Raw genomic sequence first — 27,521 nt, forward strand, 5'->3', positions numbered from 1 at the left:
ACAGCTGCGGTGCTGTGCGCTACCTTAGTCTGAAGACAGGATGTCTTCTGCCGCCGATTTCACCGGACCTCTTCGTCTCTTCTGGCTCTGTAAGGGGGACGGCGGCGCGGCTCCGGTGACCCATCCAGGCTGAACCTGTGATCGTCCCTCTGGAGCTAGTGTCCAGTAGCCTAAGAAACCCGATCCACTCTGCACTCAGGTGAGTCCGTTTCTTCTCCCCTTAGTCCCACGATGCAGTGAGCCTGTTGCCAGCAGGACTCACTGAAAATAAAAAAACCTAACTAAACTTTTATTCTAAGCAGCTCAGGAGAGCCACCTAGATTGCACCCTTCTCGGCCGGGCACAAAAATCTAACTGAGGCTTGGAGGAGGGTCATAGGGGGAGGAGCCAGTGCACACCACCTGATCCTTAAGCTTTTATTTTGTGCCCTGTCTCCTGCGGAGCCGCTATTCCCCATGGTCCTTACGGAGTCCCAGCATCCACTAGGACGTCAGAGAAATGTTTTTTAGAAAACCATCCACTCTCCTAGCCATGACATCATTTAAAGATGTTGATGGCAAAGGTAATGTAGATTTTCACACTAATCGAATTACATGCGTATCTACTTTTGGAGCCACCTCCCTTTTTAAACAATCCCCAGCTGGAAGAGGATAATTGGATTTCCATTTCTTAGGAATTCTAAACTTCTTATTGGGCGTAGCCCAAACCTCTTCCATAATTTCCGTCAGCCATTGTCCGGCTCCTGCAGCACCAAACAAAAAACTAATTTGCCTGAGCAAGGAGGTGGGGATATATGGACAGGCCCGTTGCATGCTGGAAGGCCGGAAAAGCTTTGACCGATTGGTGCAAATCCGCTGTCGCTTCATCATATCCCATTGTTATTATGTGGATAACCTGTGGACCCTGCCGGAGAAAAGGCGGATCTAAAATATATGAGCTGGAAGGTAGTCCTGCTCCTAGCTTTAGCGTCGGCAAGAAGAGTCTCAGAGTTAGGAGCCCTGTCATGTAAGAGTCCATTTTTAGTTTTTCACAAAGACAGGACGGAGCTCCATACAAAAGCGGAATTTTTACCCAAGGTGGTTTCGGGGTTTCACATAAACCAGCCGATTGTGGTGCCCTCCTTTTAAGGATTGGCAGAGGGGGACGTGTACTTGGATGTGGTCAGAGCCTTACGGGTCTACGTACAGGATACGATTTCTATTAGAAAGTCTGATGCTTTGTTTGTACTGTATGACGGGACCCAGGAAAGGATGGCCGGATTCAAAACAGACCTTGGCTAGATGGATACGTCTAACCATCAAACAGGCATATATACTTGTGGTAAGAGAGTTCCTTATTGGGTAGGTGCTCATACCACAGATCAGTGGGAGCTTCATGGGCTGCAGCTAGAGGAGCTTCCACTACCCAACTTTGCAGAGCTGCAATGTGGATGTCAGCACATACATTCACTCGTTTCTACACGTTTGATACAATTGCATCTAGAGATGCAAATTTTGGATGTTTGGTTCTTCAGCACTCAGATAGCACTCCCGCCCATGGGAGTATCTTTGGGACGTCCCCAACTGTCTATGATCTCCAGTGTCCCCTAGCATATGAAAGCGAAGAGGATTTTGGTACTTACCGATAAATCTATTTCTCTGAATCCACTCGGGAACACTCGACGCCCGCCTCGGTGCTGTCAGCCTGTGTGTTCTACAAAGTTCGTTCAAACAGTTTGGTTGTTGTGTTATTCGTTCTTGGTTGCTGTTTGACGTGTTGGTACGGTTGATTCATTCCCCATGATTTTTCATGTTCCCTCTTCTCTCCGTCAATTTTTCAAACTGGAGGGTTAGGGGGGCATGAAGGAGGAGCCAGCTGTGCATAATTTTTTGTTTTACATTGTGCTACCTCCGGTCTACAACCTTCACACCGCAGCTGTCTAAGATCTCCAGTGTCCCCGAATGGATTCAGAGAAATGGATTTATCATTAAGTACCAAAATCCTCTTTTCGGCCACTCCAAGATGCGGGCAGACTCCCACATGGCGCAATTTATATATGCCATGGCGTTGCCAGACTGCAGCCCTGAAGATAAGCTGCTAACAGTGCGTTCAAACTCCAGAACATTTATGGGAAGAAGAGCATTCTGGTGAGATCAGAGACCTCTAAAATTGCCATACAATGCCATATTCCAAACTGGCGACCCCTGAGGTGGTTAGCATTCAACCACCAAAGGAAGACAGACAAACTAACCTTTGCGCCTGAAGGAGAGACAAACTAACCTTTGCGCCTGAAGGAGGGACCACCTCCACTGGGACAGTAAGTACAACTGAAAGGGTCTGGAATGAACCCAGCCGAACTGAATCACCTCGAAGGAGGCCACCATCATGTCCAGCAGTCAAATGCAAAGGTGAACTGACAAACCTCTTCTTGAGAATCAATTGGAACATGGCCTGTACCTTATATGGCGGGAAGGTGTCTCGTATCATGCCCAGTAAGAAAATTTGCCGAGACTGTACCAAACTGAACTTCTTGAAATTGACAACCCACCTGTGAGTAATGAGGACATTGATAAGGTCATCAAGGTAGAGCACAATGGTCAACCCCAGAGATCGCAGGTAAGCAATAATCAATGCTATCACCTTGGTGGACACAAGGGGAGTCAAAGAGGAGAGTCCGAAATTGGAAGAGAGTCCAGAATGGCAAAACGAAGGAATGCCTTGTGGCATTTCCAAATTGGAATGTGGAGCTAAGCATCCTGGATACCCAACGACACAAAAAATTCCCCAGCTTCCAATACAGAGTATAATGATTCCATCTTGAACCAGTGAAACGTCAAATTAACAATTAAGAATCTGAAATTCAAAATAGGCTGGACTGGACTGTCTGAATTCGGTACCACAAACAGATTGGAATAAAACCCTGAGCCCGCTGATGAACTGGATCAAGACTTTGGAAGCAAGAAACTTGCCTACTGCTTGTTACAAACTGTCTACTTGTGCAAGGAGGCCGGAAAGATCGGTAGTGTAAAACCAAACTGGGGGAAAATATAGAAACTCTCTAATAACTCTCCCGAATAAGATTTTAAACCCAAACATCTGAACAGGTTTGGAACCAAATGTTTTTGAAACAAAATAGTCAAGGTCTCACCGTGGGAGCCCCCAGGGGGACGGGAGACCAATATGCTGCTGTTTTTTCTGCAGGCTTGGGGATCTGGACAACACGCAGGGCCAGACTGGGACCCTTTAGACTTTTCTCCTCTGGCCCGGGCACCTCTAGGTGTGGAGCAAAACTGAGAAGGTGCACGAAAGCAACGAAAGGACAGTCCCAACATGCCCAACTCCAACAGGCACCTAAATCACAGTGGCCTGTTGGGAGTTGCAGAGGGAAGGACCTTAGACTTAAAGTGATAGGTTTTCCTTTTATTGAAGTGCCAGTTCCTTTGGTCGTGCAAGCAAACCTCATGATAGTGTCCCCCATTTTTGCTGAAATTATGACCTATTCCAACCTCAACCGTTAAAATTCTAGCTGGTAGGTTGGTGCCCTGTATCAAAGTGGCTCTTTTTACAACCAAAATACTTAATTTAGTTCTTTTGAATATGGGACCAGTATAATATCTCTAGGAATTCAGAATGACGCAGACACTGCAAAAACAGAAAACTGCACATAAAGAAAGATATGGTTACCTTGATGGTGGCTATGTGGAAAGGAGTAGCAATCCCGAACACAGGCATAATAACAGTCTCATACTTCTTGTCTATATAAATCTTCATCTCCCGAATCTCTGACTCCTTTGGCATTTGAGATGCACTTTTGTAAGAAACATTGGACTTTCGTGCCCTGGAGGAAGAGACACCTACTATCAATGACTGTAATAACACAAAATAAAGATGTGCAGGTTACCCCTGGCACTCACAAGTAACAAATATTTACCAACAGTAGGAACTTACTTCATCGTCTGCTGTTCTCCTTTCTGCTCTGTTAGACGCCTCCGTGCCTCCTCATTTAGTTGGTTTGCAAGCTCTTTCTGGTGCGTGCGCCGCTTCTCCTCTGCAGTCATCTCATTCTGTGGAATAGATGAGCAGTGTGAGACAGGAGAAAGACTCCCAAACACAGAAACAAAAAGACAACAGAAAAAAAAAAAGAAAAAAAAAAAGGAAGCAGACATGGGATATGAAGAATAAAAAAAGAACCAAAAGGGAATGGAGGCTTAAAAAACAGCTGTTGTACTCTTTTCACTAGCTGCCCATAAATAAAAAGATGGAAAGAACGTACTCTGGTTCTTTCTGTCAGTAGAGCAGCAGCTCGGGATCCTCGGCCCAAGAGATCCTCTGCTTCATCTTTCTCCTCCTCCTCTTCTTCCTCATCTTCATTCTGTTGGAACAGACAGATCCTTATAGGGTTTTGATTGCAGAAGGAAAACCAAGAAAAACAAAGTTACAACTAGATACATGAAGATCCAATTTCAGAACCTTGTACTGCATAAAACTAAAGTAAGGCCATGGGTGAAACGATCAGACCATAAACGTCACAATTTCTAAAGCTCACCTTTAAGAAAATGCCCACGTTCTTCACCTTCTTTTTTACACTGGTGAGAACAGTTGCCGGTCCCTCCTAAATTTAAAATAAAAATATTTTAGACTTGTTTGGTAAGGATACAATAACAAATGATTGAACAAAGAAGTTCACCCATGTAATGTCACTAAGATTTTCTCCTGATAGCTAAGCCAGGTATTATTAGCTGATTAAGCCAATGTAAAGCATTACTATTAGATCAATGCTGACATGGATCCAAAAGCAGCTAATACAGTTACTAATAGATCTATTGGTAATCAGTTACTAAAAGATCTATTAGTAATAAAACCAAAAATAGAGCAGACCTATTTTCAATCTCTTAAAAGACACAAACTACACAACACACCATATACTGAAAGTAAACATATCCCTATGTTCAGGGAACTAGGAAAAACATTTGTCTTACCTGTAAACTCCTTTTTTTCTGAATCCATGGTGGACACTGGGGTAGTGGAACTGCTGGAGAATGGGCACCAAGGAGTTTACTTTAAACACCGGTTCCTACTCCCCTAAACCCCGCCTGTATCCCTGGACACCAGTCTGATTTGTCAAGCCCAAGAACCAGAAACAGGAGAGAATACCAACACACACATGCATCACAAAGCACACCAAACCATGACACAGAATGCCAGAGAAAAGAAACCCCAGCCAGCTAGGATGGTGAGGGCAGGGGCCCAATGTCCACCATGGTTTCAGAAAAAAAGCAATGTAAGGCAAAAAATAAGAATTTACTCACCGGTAATTCTATTTCTCGTAGTCCGTAGTGGATGCTGGGTACTCGGTAAGGACCATGGGGAATAGACGGGCTCCGCAGGAGACTGGGCACTCTAAATAAAGATTCAGTACTATCTGGTGTGCACTGGCTCCTCCCTCTATGCCCCTCCTCCAGACCTCGGTTAAGGAAACTGTGCCCGGAAGAGCTGACATTACAAGGAAAGGATTTTGGAATCCAGGGTAAGACTCATACCAGCCACACCAATCACACTGTACAACTTGTGATAAACTTACCCAGTTAACAGTATGAACAACAACTGAGCATCACTCAACCGATGCTACATAACCATAACCCTTTGTTAAGCAATAACTATATACACGTATTGCAGAAAGTCCGCACTTGGGACGGGCGCCCAGCATCCACTACGGACTACGAGAAAGAGAGAAAATAAGAATTTACTCACCGGTAATTCTAACGTCCAACTCGGTCCTCAGGACCCCACACGGTGCATGTTTTGCAGGTCTCCTCACAGAATCTCAAGAGAAATATTTAGCTCCACCTGTGGCCCTTTTAAAATGTGTCAGTGAGTAATTAATACACCTGTGCACTTGCTGGGTTACCTGCAAAACATGCACTGTGTGGGGTCCTGAGGACCGAGTTTGAGAACCACTGTCCTAGTGGATGCTGGGGACTCCGTAAGGACCATGGGGATTATACCAAAGCTCCCAAACGGGCGGGAGAGGGCGGATGACTCTGCAGCACCGAATGGGCAAACACCAGGTCCTCCTCAGCCAGGGTATCAAACTTGTAGAATTTTGCAAATGTGTTTGAACCCGACCAAGTAGCAGCTCGGCAAAGCTGTAAAGCCGAGACCCCTCGGGCAGCCGCCCAAGAAGAGCCCACCTTCCTTGTGGAATGGGCTTTCACTGATTTTGGATGCGGCAATCCAGCCGCAGAATGAGCCTGCTGAATCGTGTTACAGATCCAGCGAGCAATGGTTTGCTTTGAAGCAGAAGCACCCAGCTTGAAGGATGCATACAGGATAAACAGCGAGTCAGTTTTCCGGACTCCAGCCGTCCTGGCAACATAGATCTTCAAAGCCCTGACTACATCAAGCAACTTGGAATCCTCCAAGTCATGAGTAGCCGCAGGCACCACAATGGGTTGGTTCAAATGAAAAGAGGACACCACCTTTGGCAGAAACTGCGGACGAGTCCGCAATTCTGCCCTATCCATATGGAAAACCAGATAGGGGCTTTTACATGACAAAGCCGCCAATTCTGACACACGCCTAGCTGAGGCTAAGGCCAACAGCATGACCACTTTCCACGTGAGATACTTTAGCTCCACTGTCTTAAGTGGCTCAAACCAGTGAGATTTCAGGAAACTCAACACCACGTTAAGATCCCAAGGTGCCACTGGTGGCACAAAAGGAGGCTGAATATGCAGCACTCCCTTAACAAACATCTGAACCTCAGGCAGTGAAGCCAGTTCTTTTTCAAAGAAAATGGATAGGGCCAAAATCCAGACCTTTATGGACCCTAATTTTAGGCCCATAGTCATACCTGACTGTAGGAAGTGCAGGAATCGACCCAGCTGGAATTTATATTTATTTTTATTTATTTTTTATTTTTTTTATTCATTACCAAATATGCTGTGCCCCCCTCTGTTTTTGCACCGTTACTTGTGACAGAAGTGAAGGGCCAGGACCAGCGTCTCTGCAACTTGCTGAAGAGAAAAGACGGCACTGAATAGAGCTGGAAGGATGAAGCCCCTCCCCCTAAATGGCGCGCTTGTGTCCCGTTTATTTTTATACTGGCGGTGGTCTGTATACAGTGCCTGCGCACTGTATACCTCTGTGCCAGATCTTAAAAGAGGTTTTATTGCTGCCCAGGGCGCCCCCCCCTGCGCCCTGCAACCTTGTAGTGCCGTTTGTGAGCGGGAGCGTTGGCGCGCAGCGCGACCGCTGCGCGGTACCTCCGAGACTGATGTCTTCTGCCGCCTTCACTGAAGTCTTCTTTGCTTCGGTTACTCACCTGGCTTCTCTCTTCTGGCTCTGTGAGGGGGACGGCGGCGCAGCTCCGGGAACGAGCAGCTAGGCTATATCAAGTGATCAGACCCTCTGGAGCTAATGGTGTCCAGTAGCCTAAGAAGCAGAGCCTTTAACTCACAGAAGTAGGTCTGCTTCTCTTCCCTCAGTCCCACGAAGCAGGGAGCCTGTTGCCAGCAGTGCTCCCTGAAAATAATAAACCTAACAAAAGTCTTTTCTAGAGAAACTCAGTAGAGCTCCCCTAGTGTGTCCAGTCTCTCTGGGCACAGTATCTAACTGAGGTCTGGAGGAGGGGCAGAGGGAGGAGCCAGTTCACACCCATTTAAAGTCTTAAAGTGCCCATGTCTCCTGCGGATCCAGTCTATACCCCATGGTCCTTTTAGAGTCCCCAGCATCCTCTAGGACGAAGGAGAAAAAAGTTTGAGAACCACAATGTTCAATGTAGACCATGTATGTAAGCAATGTATCTGAAAAATAGAGAAACACTATACCTATGTATATACTGTACTACAAAACAGAGTGAATTAACGTAACTGTATTTAGCTTTCAATGAAAGTGACTCAATAATGAAACCTAGTTTAGAAAAATACACTGCGGCTAACGGACAACAGCAGACATTCACAGTACTTAGTTCAAATGCTCTCTATATACCTGTACAAGAGATACAGATATAGATCCCAGAGAGCACGATGACCACAGCTATCAACACCAATAGGTGAGGAAGAGGGACTAAATAACCTGGCACCACAACAGCGAGGTACAGGAGGTCCACTCTCCATGCAGGCTTTCTATTTAGCGACGATAAAATTATGGCTTGGCTTCTAGTGGTGGGAGGAGAGAAGAGTCCCTTGGTGGGGAGCCCAGAACAGTAACAAGCTAAGGGGGTAGGGGTGTAGAGAACATGAAAAAGCTCTACTCCCACCTGGTAACGCCAGAGACCTGCCGCCTAAGATGGCGTCCCTGATCACTGTCCTTGTCCCTGGTGGTCTAGCAGTAATAAGAGGATTTTGGTACTTACCGATAAATCCATTTCTCCGAATCCTCTAGGGGACACTGGAGTCATATACAGTAGGGATGTGAAGCTTGCAACCGGAGGTGTGGCACAATCTAAAATTAGCATTGTCTGCACAGCCGGTTCCTCCCCCTTCACATCCCTCCTCCCTCAGTTTGGAAAATTTGACTGAGAGAATAGGACATGATAGTAGAGCACCTGGCGAGGAACCGAACCGTACAACATATCAAACAGCACCCAAGAACTCTTAACTGAAAAACTAACGCTGTTTGTAGAAACTTTGCAAAATCCACATTAGGCACAGAGCCACAATGTGATTTGATCCTATGACCCTGTTCGTTAAAGTCCAGGGATTACCTATGTGAGCCACAAGAGTCCTTTGAATAGGAAGCGTGAACCCAGCAGGCCGACAGCACCGAGGCGGGCGTCCAGTGTCCCCTGGAGGATTCAGAGAAATGGATTTATCGGTAAGTACCAAAATCCTCTTTTCTCTTTCATCCACTAGGGGACACTGGAGTCATATACAGTAGGGGACGTCCCAAAGTTAACCCCCAGGGAGGGAGTGCTGTCGGTTGTCTGCAAAACCAAACGTCCGAACATAGAGTCGCCGGACTCAAAAGGTATCAAACTTGCAAAATCACGCGAACTCGTGGGCTGAAGACCACGCCGCCGCTCCGCATAGTTGAACAGTGGAAGCACCTCTGGCCACCGCCCACGAGGCATCCACCAATCAGGTGGTAGTAGCACCCGTCTGAACCCGAAACCGTTTCTCACAGGAAATATAAGCTTGCCAAATGGCAAGTCCAATCCATCGAGACAAAGACCGCTGAGATGCTGGCCAACCCTTCTTAGGCCCCTCATGAAGACCAAACGAATGGACTGACCTTCCAAAAGGATGATGTAACCTGTACGTATACCCGTAAAGCTCGGACAACATGCAAGGACACGTCCCTGTCTGCAAGACCCCGGAAGGATGGGACCACAATGGGCTGGTTTACGTGAAACCTCGAAACAACCTTAGGTAGGAGTTCTGCTCCATACTCCTGAAAAGTCCAAATGGGGCTCTTACACCAAGCCACGCAACATAAAAAACCCTCCTGGCCGAAGCCAAGGCAAGCAAAAACGTGACCTACCAAGAAAGATATTTCAAGACTGGTTTTGCTAGCGGTTCAAAAGTAGGTGATGTCAAAAACTCCAACACCAAATGTAAGTCCCATGGTGTAGTAGGAGAAAGAAAAAGGGGCTGCTATCCGCAGAACCCCCTGTAAAAAGGTTTGACTTCTGCAAGGATGCTCATCGCTGTTGAAATTGGACGGAGAGACCGAAATTAGAACTGCAGAGAGCCCAGCCTCAGACCTAAATCAAGACCGGCCTGAAGGAAGAGTAGAAGTCTGGATAAGTGGAAGTGCTTCGAATTTCACCCACGTTCTTGACACCAAGCCATGTACCTCTTCCAAATCCTGTAGCAGTACATGGCTGTGACCGGCTACCCAGCGGCAATCACTGTAGGAATGGGCGATCGTGGTATACGTCTGTTTCTTAAAATCCGGGTTTCAATAGCCTTGCCGGGAACCACAGCTTGTTCCTGGGAGTTGGAACGGTCCCTGAGATAGCAGGTCCCCTCACAGCGTAGACCTTTAAGTATGTTCCGTTAGGAACCCACGCAGGTCCGAGTACTAACTCCTGCGGGACCAATCTGGTGCGATTAGAATCACCGACACTCGCTGTCGTGTCAACCCAACTCTTTGTTTTTTTGGTATTCAGAGCCCTGTGTTAATGTGTCTACTCCTTCAGCTGCTGGATCACTTGTCCTGGACATCTATCTGGGCAGCTGATGGTACAGTCGAGACGCCCTTGGGTTGACCTGAGTTAGGACCCATCTCACCACCAAGTCGAAATTCCGTGGATGGAGGTACCACTCCCATGGATGCACGACCTGGCGACAGAAATAATCCGCATCCCAGTTCTCCACACCTGGAATGAACCCTGACGAGCGGACGACGTTTCGCCTTTCTGCCCACAACAAAATCTTTTGTGGCTTCCTTTAACGGCATCCCGCTTCTCCAGGACTGATTACGTCTGCCGTCGTCGTGACATTGTCCGACTGCATCTTTATGTGTTGACCCATGACTGGGCCTTTGGCTACGAAAAAGGGCCCTGTAAACTGCTCTGATGCAGGATCCCTTCAATCCCAAATGCCGAATCTCTATCCTGCTGCGAGATTCCTGTGCAACACCCACCAAATTAATGAGGTGCGTATGCATGGTGGAAGTCGGATTCTTTGTGTAGAAGCCAGTGTGACCCTGCCCCCTGAGCAATAAGGTACATCAGTAATGGTCGGAAATGAAATCTGCCTTACTGGGGATCTTCGAAAGATGCCACCAACTTCCCAAGAAATTCCACACAGAGGTGTAGAGAAACCTTTTGTGACCTTGGTACCTAAGCCACTAATCTCTGTAGGTCCAGGACCTAGTTCCTTGGTAGGAATACTTTTAATAGTACCATGTCCAAGAGGAGACCGAGGAACTGAATCCATTGAATTGGCATGAGGTTGGATCTCTGGAAATTCACAATCCCCCCATGTGGAGTGAGAAATGGATGGGACGTTTGAACATCTTTGACCAACTGGTCCCGAGAGGACGCCTTGATGAGCAGGTCGTCTAGATAAGGACTAATCGTGACTCTCAACAGTCCCGATTCTGCAACCATGAATGCCATGATCTTCGTAAAGAACCGTGATAGACCGAACGGCAAGGCCCTGAAATGGTAGCGATCCATCCGCAGTGCAAACCTCAAGTAAGTCTGTTGAAGAGCCCATATTGGAATAAGCACATATGCATGTGCAATAACCAACTGGATTGATTCCAGCTTGAATTAGAAAACAGAGATCGGTTTAAAACGGTTAAATCGAGTCTCGGCCTGCCTGTCCGTACCACTCTTTTGCACGACAAAAGGATTGGAATAAAAAAACCGTTCCTCTCTGAGGGGTGGCCACCGGAACAAGGACCCCCGAACGTAGCTAAGTTCCAATTGGTGGCAGTAGCGTTTATAATCTCTAGCAGCAGGTCCATCCCGCTTTTCTGGCTGCTGCTTGTGAGCGGTCTCTATCTCTGCCCCCACGTACCCGTGTACCAAAACCTCCTCCTTGGGCTTGTAAGGACTGAGAGCCAAAGGAATTACTAGCTGGTTCTCAAGTACCTCTCCTAAACTGTGGAGTGGCTATGTGTAAGGTGCAGTCAGACCAGTGGACGCTGTAGCTTGCGAAATCCTCCTGGCTAACACTGGACAGAAAAACCTCACCTCCTCAAGGGGTATGGATTCTACCGCCCCCTGGTGTCAGAGTCTGTAGCCGATATGGCTGATGTAGAGATGCGTAATGTCTATAGGCTTGACACAAGTATGAAGCTGAATTTCAATTGTGTCCCGCCAGTTGAGTAATTTCTTTCCAGACCATGCTCCCATGGCCTTGTTAACTCAAAGCGCAGACGCCCGTAGGTCTCTGTGCTGCATATGCTACAAAAATTGGCTTTAAAGGTGATGACCTTTCTACTTCGATAACGGAAAGATTGTTTTCCTTGACAACCTTCCTGGGAAACATCCACTACCGGCGGAATCTCCCACTTATCCATTATACCCTTAGGTAGTGGGATAAGTTACTAAAAACCCTGTTTGGAAATTGAACACGGTTGTCAGGTTGGTTCCCGGACTCCTCCATTAAAGACTGGAGGAATTTAGGAATGGGAAATGCTGCGGAACGCGCTCTTGGGCTTTGAACCATCCGAAGCTACTGGCTCTGTCTCTTATTATACCTTAAAGTTTTAGGTAACTTGTTGTGATTAAATAATCAAGACCTGAGATTGCCACGACCTTTGTGGACAATCTGCGTCTAGTGTAAACAACTCACCCTTGTGTATTAATGAGAAAAGCCTCATCCTCTTCCCGTTACAACAGGAATAGGCCTTTTAACCGCCTTGCACATTGTTACCTGCTTGTGCTGGAGGCGTTGACCTGATGAGAAATATTTTTAATCGACTTGGAGAATCCCGCAGCATTAAATTGTTGTGTGCGGGATTCTGGCATCTCATTGGAGATTCTATGTACAAGTTGATAGAGACCGAGCACTGCTCCCAGGTGGAACTTCCTTTCTAAGCAGGAGTTGGCCAACCCGTGTGCTTCGGTACAGTTCGTACAAACAAAACAGGTCTCTTTTGGAGGTCTACTTTTGACCTGTCATTGAAACTCCCTACCAGGGTATTACATGGCGCTTTCACCCTTTAACTAGGAAGAGAAAGGCTGTTCGAAATGACGGAAGCAAAGTTATCGGATCGGGCTGGGAACACTGTTCTCCTTCTTTATATAGAAACCAGAACAGGCCAAAAATAAGAATTTACTTACCGATAATTCTATTTCTCTGAGTCCGTAGTGGATGCTGGGGTTCCTGAAAGGACCATGGGGAATAGCGGCTCCGCAGGAGACAGGGCACAAAAAGTAAAGCTTTCCGATCAGGTGGTGTGCACTGGCTCCTCCCCCTATGACCCTCCTCCAAGCCTCAGTTAGGTACTGTGCCCGGACGAGCGTACACAATAAGGGAGGAATTTTGAATCCCGGGTAAGACTCATACCAGCCACACCAATCACACCGTACAACTTGTGATCTAAACCCAGTTAACAGTATGATAACAGAGGAGCCTCTGAAAGATGGCTCCCTACAACAATAACCCGAATTAGTTAACAATAACTATGTACAATTATTGCAGATAATCCGCACTTGGGATGGGCGCCCAGCATCCACTACGGACTCCGAGAAATAGAATTATCGGTAAGTAAATTCTTATTTTCTCTATCGTCCTAGTGGATGCTGGGGTTCCTGAAAGGACCATGGGGATTATACCAAAGCTCCCAAACGGGCGGGAGAGTGCGGATGACTCTGCAGCACCGAATGAGAGAACTCCAGGTCCTCCTTAGCCAGAGTATCAAATTTGTAAAATTTTACAAACGTGTTCTCCCCTGACCACGTAGCTGCTCGGCAAAGTTGTAATGCCGAGACCCCTCGGGCAGCCGCCCAAGATGAGCCCACCTTCCTTGTGGAGTGGGCCTTTACAGATTTAGGCTGTGGCAGGCCTGCCACAGAATGTGCAAGTTGGATTGTGCTACAGATCCAACGAGCAATCGTCTGCTTTGACGCAGGAGCACCCATCTTGTTGGGTGCATACAATATAAACAACGAGTCAGATTTTCTGACTCCAGCTGTCCTTGCAATATATATTTTTAATGCTCTGACAACGTCCAGTAACTTGGAGTCCTCCAAGTCACTTGTAGCCGTAGGCACTACAATAGGCTGGTTCAGATGAAATGCTGACACCACCTTAGGGAGAAAATGCGGACGAGTCCGCAGTTCTGCCCTGTCCGAATGGAAAATCAGATATGGGCTTTTGTAAGATAAAGCTGCCAGTTCTGACACTCTCCTGGCCGAAGCCAGGGCTAGTAACATGGTCACTTTCCATGTGAGATATTTTAAATCCACCTTTTTTAGTGGTTCAAACCAATGAGATTTTAGAAATTCCAAAACCACATTGAGATCCCACGGTGCCACTGGAGGCACCACAGGAGGCTGTATATGCAGCACTCCCTTAACAAAAGTCTGGACTTCAGGAACTGAAGCCAATTCTTTTTGAAAGAAAATCGACAGGGCCGAAATTTGAACCTTAATAGATCCCAATTTGAGACCCATAGACAATCCTGATTGCAGGAAATGTAGGAATCGACCCAGTTGAAATTCCTCCGTTGGAGCACTCCGATCCTCGCACCACGCAACATATCTTCGCCAAATGCGGTGATAGTGTTGCACGGTTACTTCCTTCCTTGCTTTAATCAAAGTAGGAATGACTTCTTCCGGCATGCCTTTTTCCTTTAGGATCCGGCGTTCAACCGCCATGCCGTCAAACGCAGCCGCGGTAAGTCTTGAAACAGACAGGGACCCTGCTGAAGCAAGTCCCTCCTTAGAGGTAGAGGCCACGGATCTTCCGTGATCATCTCTTGAAGTTCCGGGTACCAAGTCCTTCTTGGCCAATCCGGAACCACTAGTATCGTTCTTACGCCTCTTTGCCGTATAATTCTCAATACTTTTGGTATGAGAGGCAGAGGAGGAAACACATACACCGACTGGTATACCCAAGGCGTTACCAGCGCGTCCACAGCTATTGCCTGCGGATCTCTTGACCTGGCGCAATACCTGTCCAGTTTTTTGTTGAGGCGAGACGCCATCATGTCCACCATTGGTCTTTCCCAAAGGGTTATCAGCATGTGGAAGACTTCCGGATGAAGTCCCCACTCTCCCGGGTGAAGGTCGTGTCTGCTGAGGAAGTCTGCTTCCCAGTTGTCCACTCCCGGGATGAACACTGCTGACAGTGCTATCACATGATTCTCTGCCCAGCGAAGAATCCTTGCAGCTTCTGCCATTGCACTCCTGCTTCTTGTGCCGCCCTGTCTGTTTACATGGGCGACTGCCGTGATGTTGTCCGACTGGATCAACACCGGTTTTCCTTGAAGCAGAGGTTCTGCCTGGCTTAGAGCATTGTAGATTGCTCTTAGTTCCAGAATGTTTATGTGAAGAGACGTTTCCAGGCTCGTCCACACTCCCTGGAAGTTTCTTCCTTGTGTGACTGCTCCCCAGCCTCTCAGGCTGGCGTCCGTGGTCACCAGGATCCAATCCTGTATGCCGAATCTGCGGCCCTCCAATAGATGAGCACTCTGCAACCACCACAGAAGAGATACCCTTGTCCTTGGAGACAGGGTTATCCGCTGGTGCATCTGAAGATGCGACCCTGACCATTTGTGCATGGAATCTGCCGAATGGAATTGCTTCGTAAGAAGCCACCATTTTTCCCAGGACTCTTGTGCATTGATGTACAGACACCTTTCCTGGTTTTAGGAGGTTCCTGACAAGCTCGGATAACTCCTTGGCTTTTTCCTCCGGGAGAAAAATCTTTTTCTGAACCGTGTCCAGAATCATCCCTAGGAACAGCAGACGAGTTGTCGGCATTAACTGGGATTTTGGAATATTCAGAATCCAGCCGTGCTGTTTTAGCACTTCTTGAGACAGTGCTAATCCCCTCTCTAGCTGTTCTCTGGACCTTGCCCTTATTAGGAGATCGTCCAAGTATGGGATAATTAATACGCCTTTTCTTCGAAGAAGAATCATCATCTCGGCCATTACCTTTGTAAAGACCCGAGGTGCCGTGGACAATCCGAACGGCAGCGTCTGAAACGGATAGTGACAGTTTTGTACAACGAACCTGAGGTACCCCTGGTGTGAGGGGTAAATTGGAACGTGGAGGTACGCATCCTTGATGTCCAAGGACACCATAAAGTCCCCTTCTTCCAGGTTCGCTATCACTGCTCTGAGTGACTCCATTTTGAACTTGAACTTCTTTATGTACAGGTTCAAGGACTTCAGATTTAGAATAGGTCTTACCGAGCCGTCCGGCTTCGGTACCACAAATAGAGTGGAATAATACCCCTTTCCCTGTTGTAGAAGAGGTACCTTGACTATCACCTGCTGAGAGTACAGCTTGTGAATGGCTTCCAAAACCGTCTCCCTTTCGGAGGGGGACGTTGGTAAAGCAGACTTCAGGAAACGGCGAGGCGGATCTGTCTCTAGTTCCAACCTGTACCCCTGAGATATTATCTGCAGGATCCAGGGATCTACCTGCGAGTGAGCCCACTGCGCGCTGAAATTCTTGAGACGACCGCCCACCGCCCCCGAGTCCGCTTGAGAAGCCCCAGCGTCATGCTGAGGCTTTTGTAGAAGCGGGGGAGGGCTTCTGTTCCTGGGAAGGAGCTGCCTGTTGGTGTCTCTTCCCCCTTCCTCTGCCTCGTGGCAGATATGAATATCCCTTTGCTCTCTTGTTTTTAAAGGAACGAAAGGGCTGCGGTTGAAAAGTCGGTGTCTTTTTCTGTTGGGGAGTAGCTTGAGGTAAAAAGGTGGATTTCCCGGCTGTAGCCGTGGCCACCAAATCTGATAGACCGACTCCAAATAACTCCTCCCCTTTATACGGCAAAACTTCCATATGCCGTTTTGAGTCCGCATCGCCTGACCACTGTCGCGTCCATAAACTTCTTCTGGCCGAAATGGACATAGCACTTACCCGTGATGCCAGTGTGCAGATATCCCTCTGTGCATCACGCATATAAAGAAATGCATCCTTTATTTGCTCTAAAGACAGTAAAACATTGTCCCTATCCAGGGTATCAATATTTTCAATCAGGGACTCTGACCAAGCTACTCCAGCACTGCACATCCAGGCTGTCGCTATAGCTGGTCGTAGTATAACACCTGTATGTGTGTATATACTTTTTTGGATATTTTCCATCCTCCTATCTGCTGGATCTTTAAGTGCGGCCGTCTCAGGAGAGGGTAACGCCACTTGTTTAGATAAGCGTGTGAGCGCCTTGTCCACCCTAGGAGGTGTTTCCCAGCGCGCCCTAACCTCTGACGGGAAAGGGTATAAAGCTAATAACTTCTTTGAAATTAGCATCTTTTTATCGGGGGCAACCCACGCTTCATCACATACATCATTTAGTTCTTCTGATTCAGGAAAAACTATAGGTAGTTTTTTCACACCCCACATAATACCCTGTTTAGTGGTACCTGTAGTATCAGCTAAATGTAACGCCTCCTTCATTGCCAAAATCATATAACGTGTGGCCCTACTGGAAAATACGGTTGATTCGTCACCGTCGCCACTGGAATCAGTGCCTGTGTCTGGGTCTGTGTCGACCGACTGAGGCAAAGGGCGTTTTACAGCCCCTGACGGTGTTTGAGGCGCCTGGACAGGCACTAACTGATTGTCCGGCCGTCTCATGTCGTCAAACGACTGCTTTAGCGTGTTGACACTATCCCGTAATTCCATAAATAAAGGCATCCATTCTGGTGTCGACCCCCTAGGAGGTGACATCCCCATATTTGGCAATTGCTCCGCCTCCACACCAATATCGTCCTCATACATGTCGACACAAACGTACCGACACACAGCAGACACACAGGGAATGCTCTTAACGAAGACAGGACCCCACTAGCCCTTTGGGGAGACAGAGGGAGAGTTTGCCAGCACACACCAAAAGCGCTATATATGACAGGGATAGCCTTATAATAAGTGCTCCCTGTATAGCTGCTTTTATAATATAATTTTTGCCACTATTTTGCCCCCCCTCTCTTGTTTTACCCTGTTTCTGTAGTGCAGGGGAGAGACCTGGGAGCCGTCCTGACCAGCGGAGCTGTGTAAGGAAAATGGCGCTGTGTGCTGAGGAGATAGGCCCCGCCCCTTTTTCGGCGGGCTCGTCTCCCGCTCTTTAGTGTATTCTGGCAGGGGTTAAATATCTCCATATAGCCCCTGGAGGCTATATGTGAGGTATTTTTTAGCCAAATAGGTTTTCATTTGCCTCCCAGGGCGCTCCCCCCTCCCAGCGCCCTGCACCCTCAGTGACTGCCGTGTGAAGTGTGCTGAGAGGAAAATGGCGCACAGCTGCAGTGCTGTGCGCTACCTTTAGAAGACTGAGGAGTCTTCTGCCGCCGATTCTGGACCTCTTCATGTTTCAGCATCTGCAAGGGGGCCGGCGGCGAGGCTCCGGTGACCATCCAGGCTGTACCTGTGATCGTCCCTCTGGAGCTGATGTCCAGTAGCCAAGAAGCCAATCCATCCTGCACGCAGGTGAGTTCACTTCTTCTCCCCTAAGTCCCTCGTTGCAGTGATCCTGTTGCCAGCAGGACTCACTGTAAAATAAAAAACCTAAGCTAAACTTTCTCTAAGCAGCTCTTTAGGAGAGCCACCTAGATTGCACCCTTCTCGGCCGGGCACAAAAATCTAACTGAGGCTTGGAGGAGGGTCATAGGGGGAGGAGCCAGTGCACACCACCTGATCGGAAAGCTTTACTTTTTGTGCCCTGTCTCCTGCGGAGCCGCTATTCCCCATGGTCCTTTCAGGAACCCCAGCATCCACTAGGACGATAGAGAAATTATATTTATAAAAAAATAAAGAAAAAATAAAGAAATAAAGAAAATGAAACACCAGTCGACATACAACCCCCAAACCTCCACTGTAATTCAGCTACGATGAGAGAGTTGGGATCCGCTTGCTTCCTTGTATTTTCGTCAGGATCTTTAGAACAGAAGTCCTTTGAAAAATAAGATTTTACTTACCGATAAATCTATTTCTCGGAGTCCGTAGTGGATGCTGGGGTTCCTGAAAGGACCATGGGGAATAGCGGCTCCGCAGGAGACAGGGCACAAAAAGTAAAGCTTTTCCAGATCAGGTGGTGTGCACTGGCTCCTCCCCCTATGACCCTCCTCCAGACTCCAGTTAGGTACTGTGCCCGGACGAGCGTACACAATAAGGGAGGATTTTGAATCCCGGGTAAGACTCATACCAGCCACACCAATCACACCGTACAACGTGTGATCTAAACCCAGTTAACAGTATGATAACAGCGGAGCCTCTGAAAGATGGCTTCCTTCAACAATAACCCGAATTAGTTAACAATAACTATGTACAATTTATGCAGATAATCCGCACTTGGGATGGGCGCCCAGCATCCACTACGGACTCCGAGAAATAGATTTATCGGTAAGTAAAATCTTATTTTCTCTATCGTCCTAGTGGATGCTGGGGTTCCTGAAAGGACCATGGGGATTATACCAAAGCTCCCAAACGGGCGGGAGAGTGCGGATGACTCTGCAGCACCGAATGAGAGAACTCCAGGTCCTCCTTAACCAGAGTATCAAATTTGTAAAATTTTACAAACGTGTTCTCCCCTGACCACGTAGCTGCTTGGCAAAGTTGTAATGCCGAGACTCCTCGGGCAGCCGCCCAAGATGAGCCCACCTTCCTTGTGGAGTGGGCCTTTACAGATTTAGGCTGTGGCAGGCCTGCCACAGAATGTGCAAGTTGGATTGTGCTACAGATCCAACGAGCAATCGTCTGCTTAGACGCAGGAGCACCCATCTTGTTGGGTGCATACAATATAAACAACGAGTCAGATTTTCTGACTCCAGCTGTCCTTGCAATATATATTTTTAATGCTCTGACAACGTCCAGTAACTTGGAGTCCTCCAAGTCACTTGTAGCCGCAGGCACTACAATAGGCTGGTTCAGATGAAATGCTGACACCACCTTAGGGAGAAAATGCGGACGAGTCCGCAGTTCTGCCCTGTCCGAATGGAAAATCAGATATGGGCTTTTGTAAGATAAAGCTGCCAATTCTGATACTCTCCTGGCAGAAGCCAGGGCTAGAAGCATGGTCACTTTCCAAGTGAGATATTTCAAATCCACCTTATTTAGTGGTTCAAACCAATGAGATTTTAGAAAGTCCAAAACCACATTGAGATCCCACGGTGCCACTGGAGGCACCACAGGAGGCTGTATATGCAGCACTCCCTTAACAAAGGTCTGGACTTCAGGGACTGAAGCCAATTCTTTTTGAAAGAAAATCGACAGGGCCGAAATTTGAACCTTAATAGATCCCAATTTGAGACCCATAGACAATCCTGATTGCAGGAAATGTAGGAATCGACCCAGTTGAAATTCCTCCGTCGGAGCACTCCGATCTTCGCACCACGCAACATATTTTCGCCAAATTCGGTGATAATGTTGCACGGTTACTTCCTTCCTTGCTTTAATCAAAGTAGGAATGACTTCTTCCGGCATGCCTTTTTCCTTTAGGATCCGGCGTTCAACCGCCATGCCGTCAAACGCAGCCGCGGTAAGTCTTGAAACAGACAGGGACCCTGCTGAAGCAAGTCCCTCCTTAGAGGTAGAGGCCACGGATCTTCCGTGATCATCTCTTGAAGTTCCGGGTACCAAGTCCTTCTTGGCCAATCCGGAACCACTAGTATCGTTCTTACGCCTCTTTGCCGTATAATTCTCAATACTTTTGGTATGAGAGGCAGAGGAGGAAACACATCCACCGACTGGTACACCCAAGGCGTTACCAGCGCGTCCACAGCTATTGCCTGCGGATCTCTTGACCTGGCGCAATACCTGTCCAGTTTTTTGTTGAGGCGAGACGCCATCATGTCCACCATTGGTCTTTCCCAACGGGTTACCAGCATGTGGAAGACTTCTGGATGAAGTCCCCACTCTCCCGGGTGAAGATCGTGTCTGCTGAGGAAGTCTGCTTCCCAGTTGTCCACTCCCGGGATGAACACTGCTGACAGTGCTATCACATGATTCTCTGCCCAGCGAAGAATCCTTGCAGCTTCTGCCATTGCACTCCTGCTTCTTGTGCCGCCCTGTCTGTTCACATGGGCGACTGCCGTGATGTTGTCCGACTGGATCAACACCGGTTTTCCCTGAAGCAGAGGTTCTGCCTGGCTTAGAGCATTGTATATTGCTCTTAGTTCCAGAATGTTTATGTGAAGAGACGTTTCCAGACTCGTCCATACTCCCTGGAAGTTTCTTCCTTGTGTGACTGCTCCCCAGCCTCTCAGGCTGGCGTCCGTGGTCACCAGGATCCAATCCTGTATGCCGAATCTGCGGCCCTCCAATAGATGAGGACTCTGCAACCACCACAGAAGAGACACCCTTGTCCTTGGAGACAGGGTTATCCGTAGGTGCATCTGAAGATGCGACCCTGACCATTTGTCCAACAGATCCCTTTGGAAAATTCTTGCGTGGAATCTGCCGAATGGAATTGCTTCGTAAGAAGCCACCATTTTTCCCAGGACTCTTGTGCATTGATGTACAGACACCTTTCCTGGTTTTAGGAGGTTCCTGACAAGCTCGGATAACTCCTTGGCTTTTTCCTCCGGGAGAAAAACCTTTTTCTGAACCGTGTCCAGAATCATCCCTAGGAACAGCAGACGAGTTGTCGGCATTAACTGGGATTTTGGAATATTCAGAATCCACCCGTGCTGTTTTAGCACTTCTTGAGACAGTGCTAATCCCATCTCTAGCTGTTCTCTGGACCTTGCCCTTATTAGGAGATCGTCCAAGTATGGGATAATTAATATGCCTTTTCTTCGAAGAAGAATCATCATCTCGGCCATTACCTTTGTAAAGATCCGAGGTGCCGTGGACAATCCGAACGGCAGCGTCTGAAACTGATAGTGACAGTTTTGTACAACGAACCTGAGGTACCCCTGGTGTGAGGGGTAAATTGGAACGTGGAGATACGCATCCTTGATGTCCAAGGATACCATAAAGTCCCCCTCTTCCAGGTTCGCTATCACTGCTCTGAGTGACTCCATCTTGAACTTGAACTTCTTTATGTACAGGTTCAAGGACTTCAGATTTAGAATAGGCCTTACCGAGCCATCCGGCTTCGGTACCACAAAAAGAGTGGAATAATACCCCTTCCCTTGTTGTAGAAGAGGTACCTTGACTATCACCTGCTGAGAGTACAGCTTGTGAATGGCTTCCAAAACCGTCTCCCTTTCGGAGGGGGACGTTGGTAAAGCAGACTTCAGGAAACGGCGAGGTGGATCTGTCTCTAATTCCAACCTGTACCCTTGAGATATTATCTGCAGGATCCAGGGATCTACCTGCGAGTGAGCCCACTGCGCGCTGTAATTTTTGAGACGACCGCCCACCGTCCCCGAGTCCGCTTGAGAAGCCCCAGCGTCATGCTGAGGCTTTTGTAGAAGCCGGGGAGGGCTTCTGTTCCTGGGAAGGAGCTGCGTGTTGCCGTCTCTTCCCTCGACCTCTGCCTCGTGGCAGATATGAATAGCCCTTTGCTCTCTTATTTTTAAAGGAACGAAAGGGCTGCGGTTGAAAAGTCGGTGCCTTTTTCTGTTGGGGAGTGACTTGAGGTAGAAAGGTGGATTTCCCGGCTGTAGCCGTGGCCACCAAATCTGATAGACCGACTCCAAATAACTCCTCCCCTTTATACGGCAAAACTTCCATATGCCGTTCTGAATCCGCATCGCCTGTCCACTGTCGCGTCCATAAAGCTCTTCTGGCCGAAATGGACATAGCACTTACCCGTGATGCCAGTGTGCAGATATCCCTCTGTGCATCACGCATATAAAGAAATGCATCCTTTATTTGTTCTAACGACAGTAAAATATTGTCCCTGTCCAGGGTATCAATATTTTCAATCAGGGACTCTGACCAAACTACCCCAGCACTGCCCATCCAGGCAGTCGCTACAGCTGGTCGTAGTATAACACCTGCATGTGTGTATATACTTTTTTGGATATTTTCCATCCTCCTATCTGATGGATCTTTAAGTGCGGCCGTCTCAGGAGAGGGTAACGCCACTTGTTTAGATAAGCGTGTTAGCGCCTTGTCCACCCTAGGAGGTGTTTCCCAGCGCTCCCTAACCTCTGGCGGGAAAGGGTATAATGCCAATAATTTCTTTGAAATTATCAGCTTTTTATCAGGGGCAACCCACGCTTCATTACACACGTCATTTAATTCTTCTGATTCAGGAAAAACTATAGGTAGTTTTTTCACACCCCACATAATACCCTGTTTAGTGGTACCTGTAGTATCAGCTAAATGTAACGCCTCCTTCATTGCCAAAATCATATAACGTGTGGCCCTACTGGAAAATACGGTTGATTCGTCACCGTCACCACTGGAGTCAGTGCCTGCGTCTGGGTCTGTGTCGACCGACTGAGGCAAAGGGCGTTTCACAGCCCCTGACGGTGTTTGAGTCGCCTGGACAGGCACTAATTGATTGTCCGGCCGCCTCATGTCGTCAAACGACTGCTTTAGCGTGTTGACACTATCCCGTAGTTCCATAAATAAAGGCATCCATTCTGGTGTCGACTCCCTAGGGGGTGACATCCTCATATTTGGCAATTGCTCCGCCTCCACACCAATATCGTCCTCATACATGTCGACACACACGTACCGACACACAGCAGACACACAGGGAATGCTCCTAACGAAGACAGGACCCACTAGCCCTTTGGGGAGACAGAGGGAGAGTTCGCCAGCACACACCAAAAGCGCTATATATATATCAGGGATAGCCTTATAATAAGTGCTCCCTTATAGCTGCTTTGTTATATCAAAATATCGCCATAAATTTGCCCCCCCCTCTCTGTTTTACCCTGTTTCTGTAGTGCAGTGCAGGGGAGAGACTTGGGAGCCGTCCTGACCAGCGGAGCTGTGAGAGGAAATGGCGCCGTGTGCTGAGGAGATAGGCCCCGCCCCTTTTCTGGCGGGCTCGTCTCCCGCTATTTAGAGAAATCAGGCAGGGGTTAAATATCTCCATATAGCCTCTAGGGGCTATATGTGAGGTATTTTTAGCCTTTATATAGGTTACATTTGCCTCCCAGGGCGCCCCCCCCCAGCGCCCTGCACCCTCAGTGACCGCGTGTGAAGTGTGCTGAGAGGAAAATGGCGCACAGCTGCAGTGCTGTGCGCTACCTTTAGAAGACTGCAGGAGTCTTCAGCCGCCGATTCTGGACCTCTTCTGACTTCAGCATCTGCAAGGGGGCCGGCGGCGCGGCTCCGGTGACCATCCAGGCTGTACCTGTGATCGTCCCTCTGGAGCTTGATGTCCAGTAGCCAAGAAGCCAATCCATCCTGCACGCAGGTGAGTTGACTCCTTCTCCCCTCAGTCCCTCGCTGCAGTGATCCTGTTGCCAGCAGGAATCACTGTAAAATAAAAAACCTAGCTAAACTTTTTCTAAGCAGCTCTTTAGGAGAGCCACCTAGATTGCACCCTTCTCGGCCGGGCACAAAAATCTAACTGAGGCTTGGAGGAGGGTCATAGGGGGAGGAGCCAGTGCACACCACCTGATCCTAAAGCTTTACTTTTTGTGCCCTGTCTCCTGCGGAGCCGCTATTCCCCATGGTCCTTTCAGGAACCCCAGCATCCACTAGGACGATAGAGAAATATAAATGGTATGTAAATTTATTTTGTTCAGGAGATCTCACATTACTGAAAATATGTTTCCACCCGCAGAGGGAGCTATTGCTACACCTGAAACTTTTTTTTTTTTTTCATATGATTGCTATACAAGTGGGGAGGGCTACCCTTCCCCGTAAATGGCGCCAGGAAGGAATAATTAAAATGGCCGACACTGAAAAATTCATGTCACCTCATGAGTCTAAATACTGTCCAGCATGTCTCACTACAATAAACTCTATTTTTAAAACCAATATGGGGATGCGCGCTGATGTCTGCTAAGCGCCTACCCCTTATGTTACTGCAGAGTCCCGTGAACATTAACTTCTAAATTCATTTGAGGTGAGTGGGGACTCAAACCTGGTCGGGAGCTCCTGAGCTACAGCACTTTCTTGAACGCGCGGCTGAAGGCTCTCCTCAGCCACGCGGGACACCGCAGCCTCTATGTTGTTCGCGCGCTACGGGGCCGTCTCACCAAGCCCCGTAGCTGCGCTACTCCAGGACTTCCTCACGGCTCTCTTCAAATGCGATGCACGCTACGGGACCGCTTACCAAGCCCCGTAGCGGTGCCACTGTCTCCCCCGGTAACGCACGCTACGGGACCTTTTACTAAGTCCCGTAGCTGCGCCTTTCTAGTCTCCCCAACTGGTCCTCCTCAGACCCGCAGCGGTGCTTCATTTATCCCAGGCGACGCACGCTACAGGACTTCTCTCACCCCTTCCATAGCGGCGCCTCTCCTGAGTGTGGTATGTAATGTGTGCTGAGCCACAACCGCTCCAGGATCGCATGGGGAGCTACAGGGGAGGGTGAATAAATATGCTACACTAACCTTGTGGGGTTCTGTATTTTAAAAACCCTCATACTCACATTGCTGGTAAGGAGATGCAGACTCCTTCAGCAGGAATCATTGTCTCCACTCCTGGACCTGGTCACCCTTTTATTAGGGGGACGCAGCCTTTTCATCTGGTAAAGCCTGCACCTCCCTTTCATTTAGGTGGGATCGGGCATTTACCATTCTGTCATCTGAAACCTGCACCCTCCTTTTGGTTAGGAGGGATTGGGCTAGTAAAAGAAAAGAAAAATAAATAAATAAAATAAATAATTCTTCATGGGAGCAGGAGCTCCCTTCAGTGCCTGTTACCTCCTAGGCACAATTTTCCAAACTGAGGGAGGAGGGATGTGAAGGGGGAGGAACCGGCTGTGCAGACAATGCTAATTTTAATAAGATTTTACTTACCGATAAATCTATTTCTCGGAGTCCGTAGTGGATGCTGGGGTTCCTGAAAGGACCATGGGGAATAGCGGCTCCGCAGGAGACAGGGCACAAAAAGTAAAGCTTTTTCCGATCAGGTGGTGTGCACTGGCTCCTCCCCCTATGACCCTCCTCCAGACTCCAGTTAGGTACTGTGCCCGGACGAGCGTACACAATAAGGGAGGATTTTGAATCCCGGGTAAGACTCATACCAGCCACACCAATCACACCGTACAACTTGTGATCTAAACCCAGTTAACAGTATGATAACAGCGGAGCCTCTGAAAGATGGCTTCCTACAACAATAACCCGAATAAGTTAACAATAACTATGTACAATTTATGCAGATAATCCGCACTTGGGATGGGCGCCCAGCATCCACTACGGACTCCGAGAAATAGATTTATCGGTAAGTAAAATCTTATTTTCTCTATCGTCCTAGTGGATGCTGGGGTTCCTGAAAGGACCATGGGGATTATACCAAAGCTCCCAAACGGGCGGGAGAGTGCGGATGACTCTGCAGCACCGAATGAGAGAACTCCAGGTCCTCCTTAGCCAGAGTATCAAATTTGTAAAATTTTACAAACGTGTTCTCCCCTGACCACGTAGCTGCTCGGCAAAGTTGTAATGCCGAGACCCCTCGGGCAGCCGCCCAAGATGAGCCCACCTTCCTTGTGGAGTGGGCCTTTACAGATTTAGGCTGTGGCAGGCCTGCCACAGAATGTGCCAGTTGGATTGTGCTACAGATCCAACGAGCAATCGTCTGCTTAGACGCAGGAGCACCCATCTTGTTGGGTGCATACAATATAAACAACGAGTCAGATTTTCTGACTCCAGCTGTTCTTGCAATATATATTTTTAATGCTCTGACAACGTCCAGTAACTTGGAGTCCTCCAAGTCACTTGTAGCCGCAGGCACTACAATAGGCTGGTTCAGATGAAATGCTGACACCACCTTAGGGAGAAAATGCGGACGAGTCCGCAGTTCTGCCCTGTCCGAATGGAAAATCAGATATGGGCTTTTGTAAGATAAAGCTGCCAATTCTGACACTCTCCTGGCAGAAGCCAGGGCTAGAAGCATGGTCACTTTCCAAGTGAGATATTTCAAATCCACCTTATTTAGTGGTTCAAACCAATGAGATTTTAGAAAATCCAAAACTACATTGAGATCCCACGGTGCCACTGGAGGCACCACAGGAGGCTGTATATGCAGCACTCCCTTCACAAAGGTCTGGACTTCAGGGACTGAAGCCAATTCTTTTTGAAAGAAAATCGACAGGGCCGAAATTTGAACCTTAATAGATCCCAATTTGAGACCCATAGACAATCCTGATTGCAGGAAATGTAGGAATCGACCCAGTTGAAATTCCTCCGTCGGAGCACTCCGATCTTCGCACCACGCAACATATTTTCGCCAAATTCGGTGATAATGTTGCACGGTTACTTCTTTCCTTGCTTTAATCAAAGTAGGAATGACTTCTTCCGGCATGCCTTTTTCCATTAGGATCCGGCGTTCAACCGCCATGCCGTCAAACGCAGCCGCGGTAAGTCTTGAAACAGACAGGGACCCTGCTGAAGCAAGTCCCTCCTTAGAGGTAGAGGCCACGGATCTTCCGTGATCATCTCTTGAAGTTCCGGGTACCAAGTCCTTCTTGGCCAATCCGGAACCACTAGTATCGTTCTTACGCCTCTTTGCCGTATAATTCTCAATACTTTTGGTATGAGAGGCAGAGGAGGAAACACATACACCGACTGGTACACCCAAGGCGTTACCAGCGCGTCCACAGCTATTGCCTGCGGATCTCTTGACCTGGCGCAATACCTGTCCAGTTTTTTGTTGAGGCGAGACGCCATCATGTCCACCATTGGTCTTTCCCAACGGGTTACCAGCATGTGGAAGACTTCTGGATGAAGTCCCCACTCTCCCGGGTGAAGATCGTGTCTGCTGAGGAAGTCTGCTTCCCAGTTGTCCACTCCCGGGATGAACACTGCTGATAGCGCTATCACATGATTCTCTGCCCAGCGAAGAATCCTTGCAGCTTCTGCCATTGCACTCCTGCTTCTTGTGCCGCCCTGTCTGTTC

At 48.1% G+C, this 27,521-nt stretch overlaps 1 protein-coding gene across 1 annotated transcript in view; it reads right to left on the minus strand.

The window, feature by feature from the left end:
- Positions 1-27,521, minus strand: part of SUPT16H (SPT16 homolog, facilitates chromatin remodeling subunit) — a 162,799-nt gene that overhangs the window by 108,711 nt on the left and 26,567 nt on the right. Inside the window, exons 11-14 of the mRNA XM_063913510.1 lie at positions 4,526-4,591; positions 4,253-4,351; positions 3,928-4,043; positions 3,664-3,817 (exon numbers count right to left, since the gene is read on the minus strand). Of these exons, the coding sequence (XP_063769580.1) occupies positions 3,664-3,817; positions 3,928-4,043; positions 4,253-4,351; positions 4,526-4,591 (435 nt within the window). The remainder of the gene's footprint in view (positions 1-3,663; positions 3,818-3,927; positions 4,044-4,252; positions 4,352-4,525; positions 4,592-27,521) is intronic.

Source organism: Pseudophryne corroboree, chromosome 1, assembly GCF_028390025.1.
Source record: "Pseudophryne corroboree isolate aPseCor3 chromosome 1, aPseCor3.hap2, whole genome shotgun sequence".
NCBI classification, from domain to species: domain Eukaryota; kingdom Metazoa; phylum Chordata; class Amphibia; order Anura; family Myobatrachidae; genus Pseudophryne; species Pseudophryne corroboree.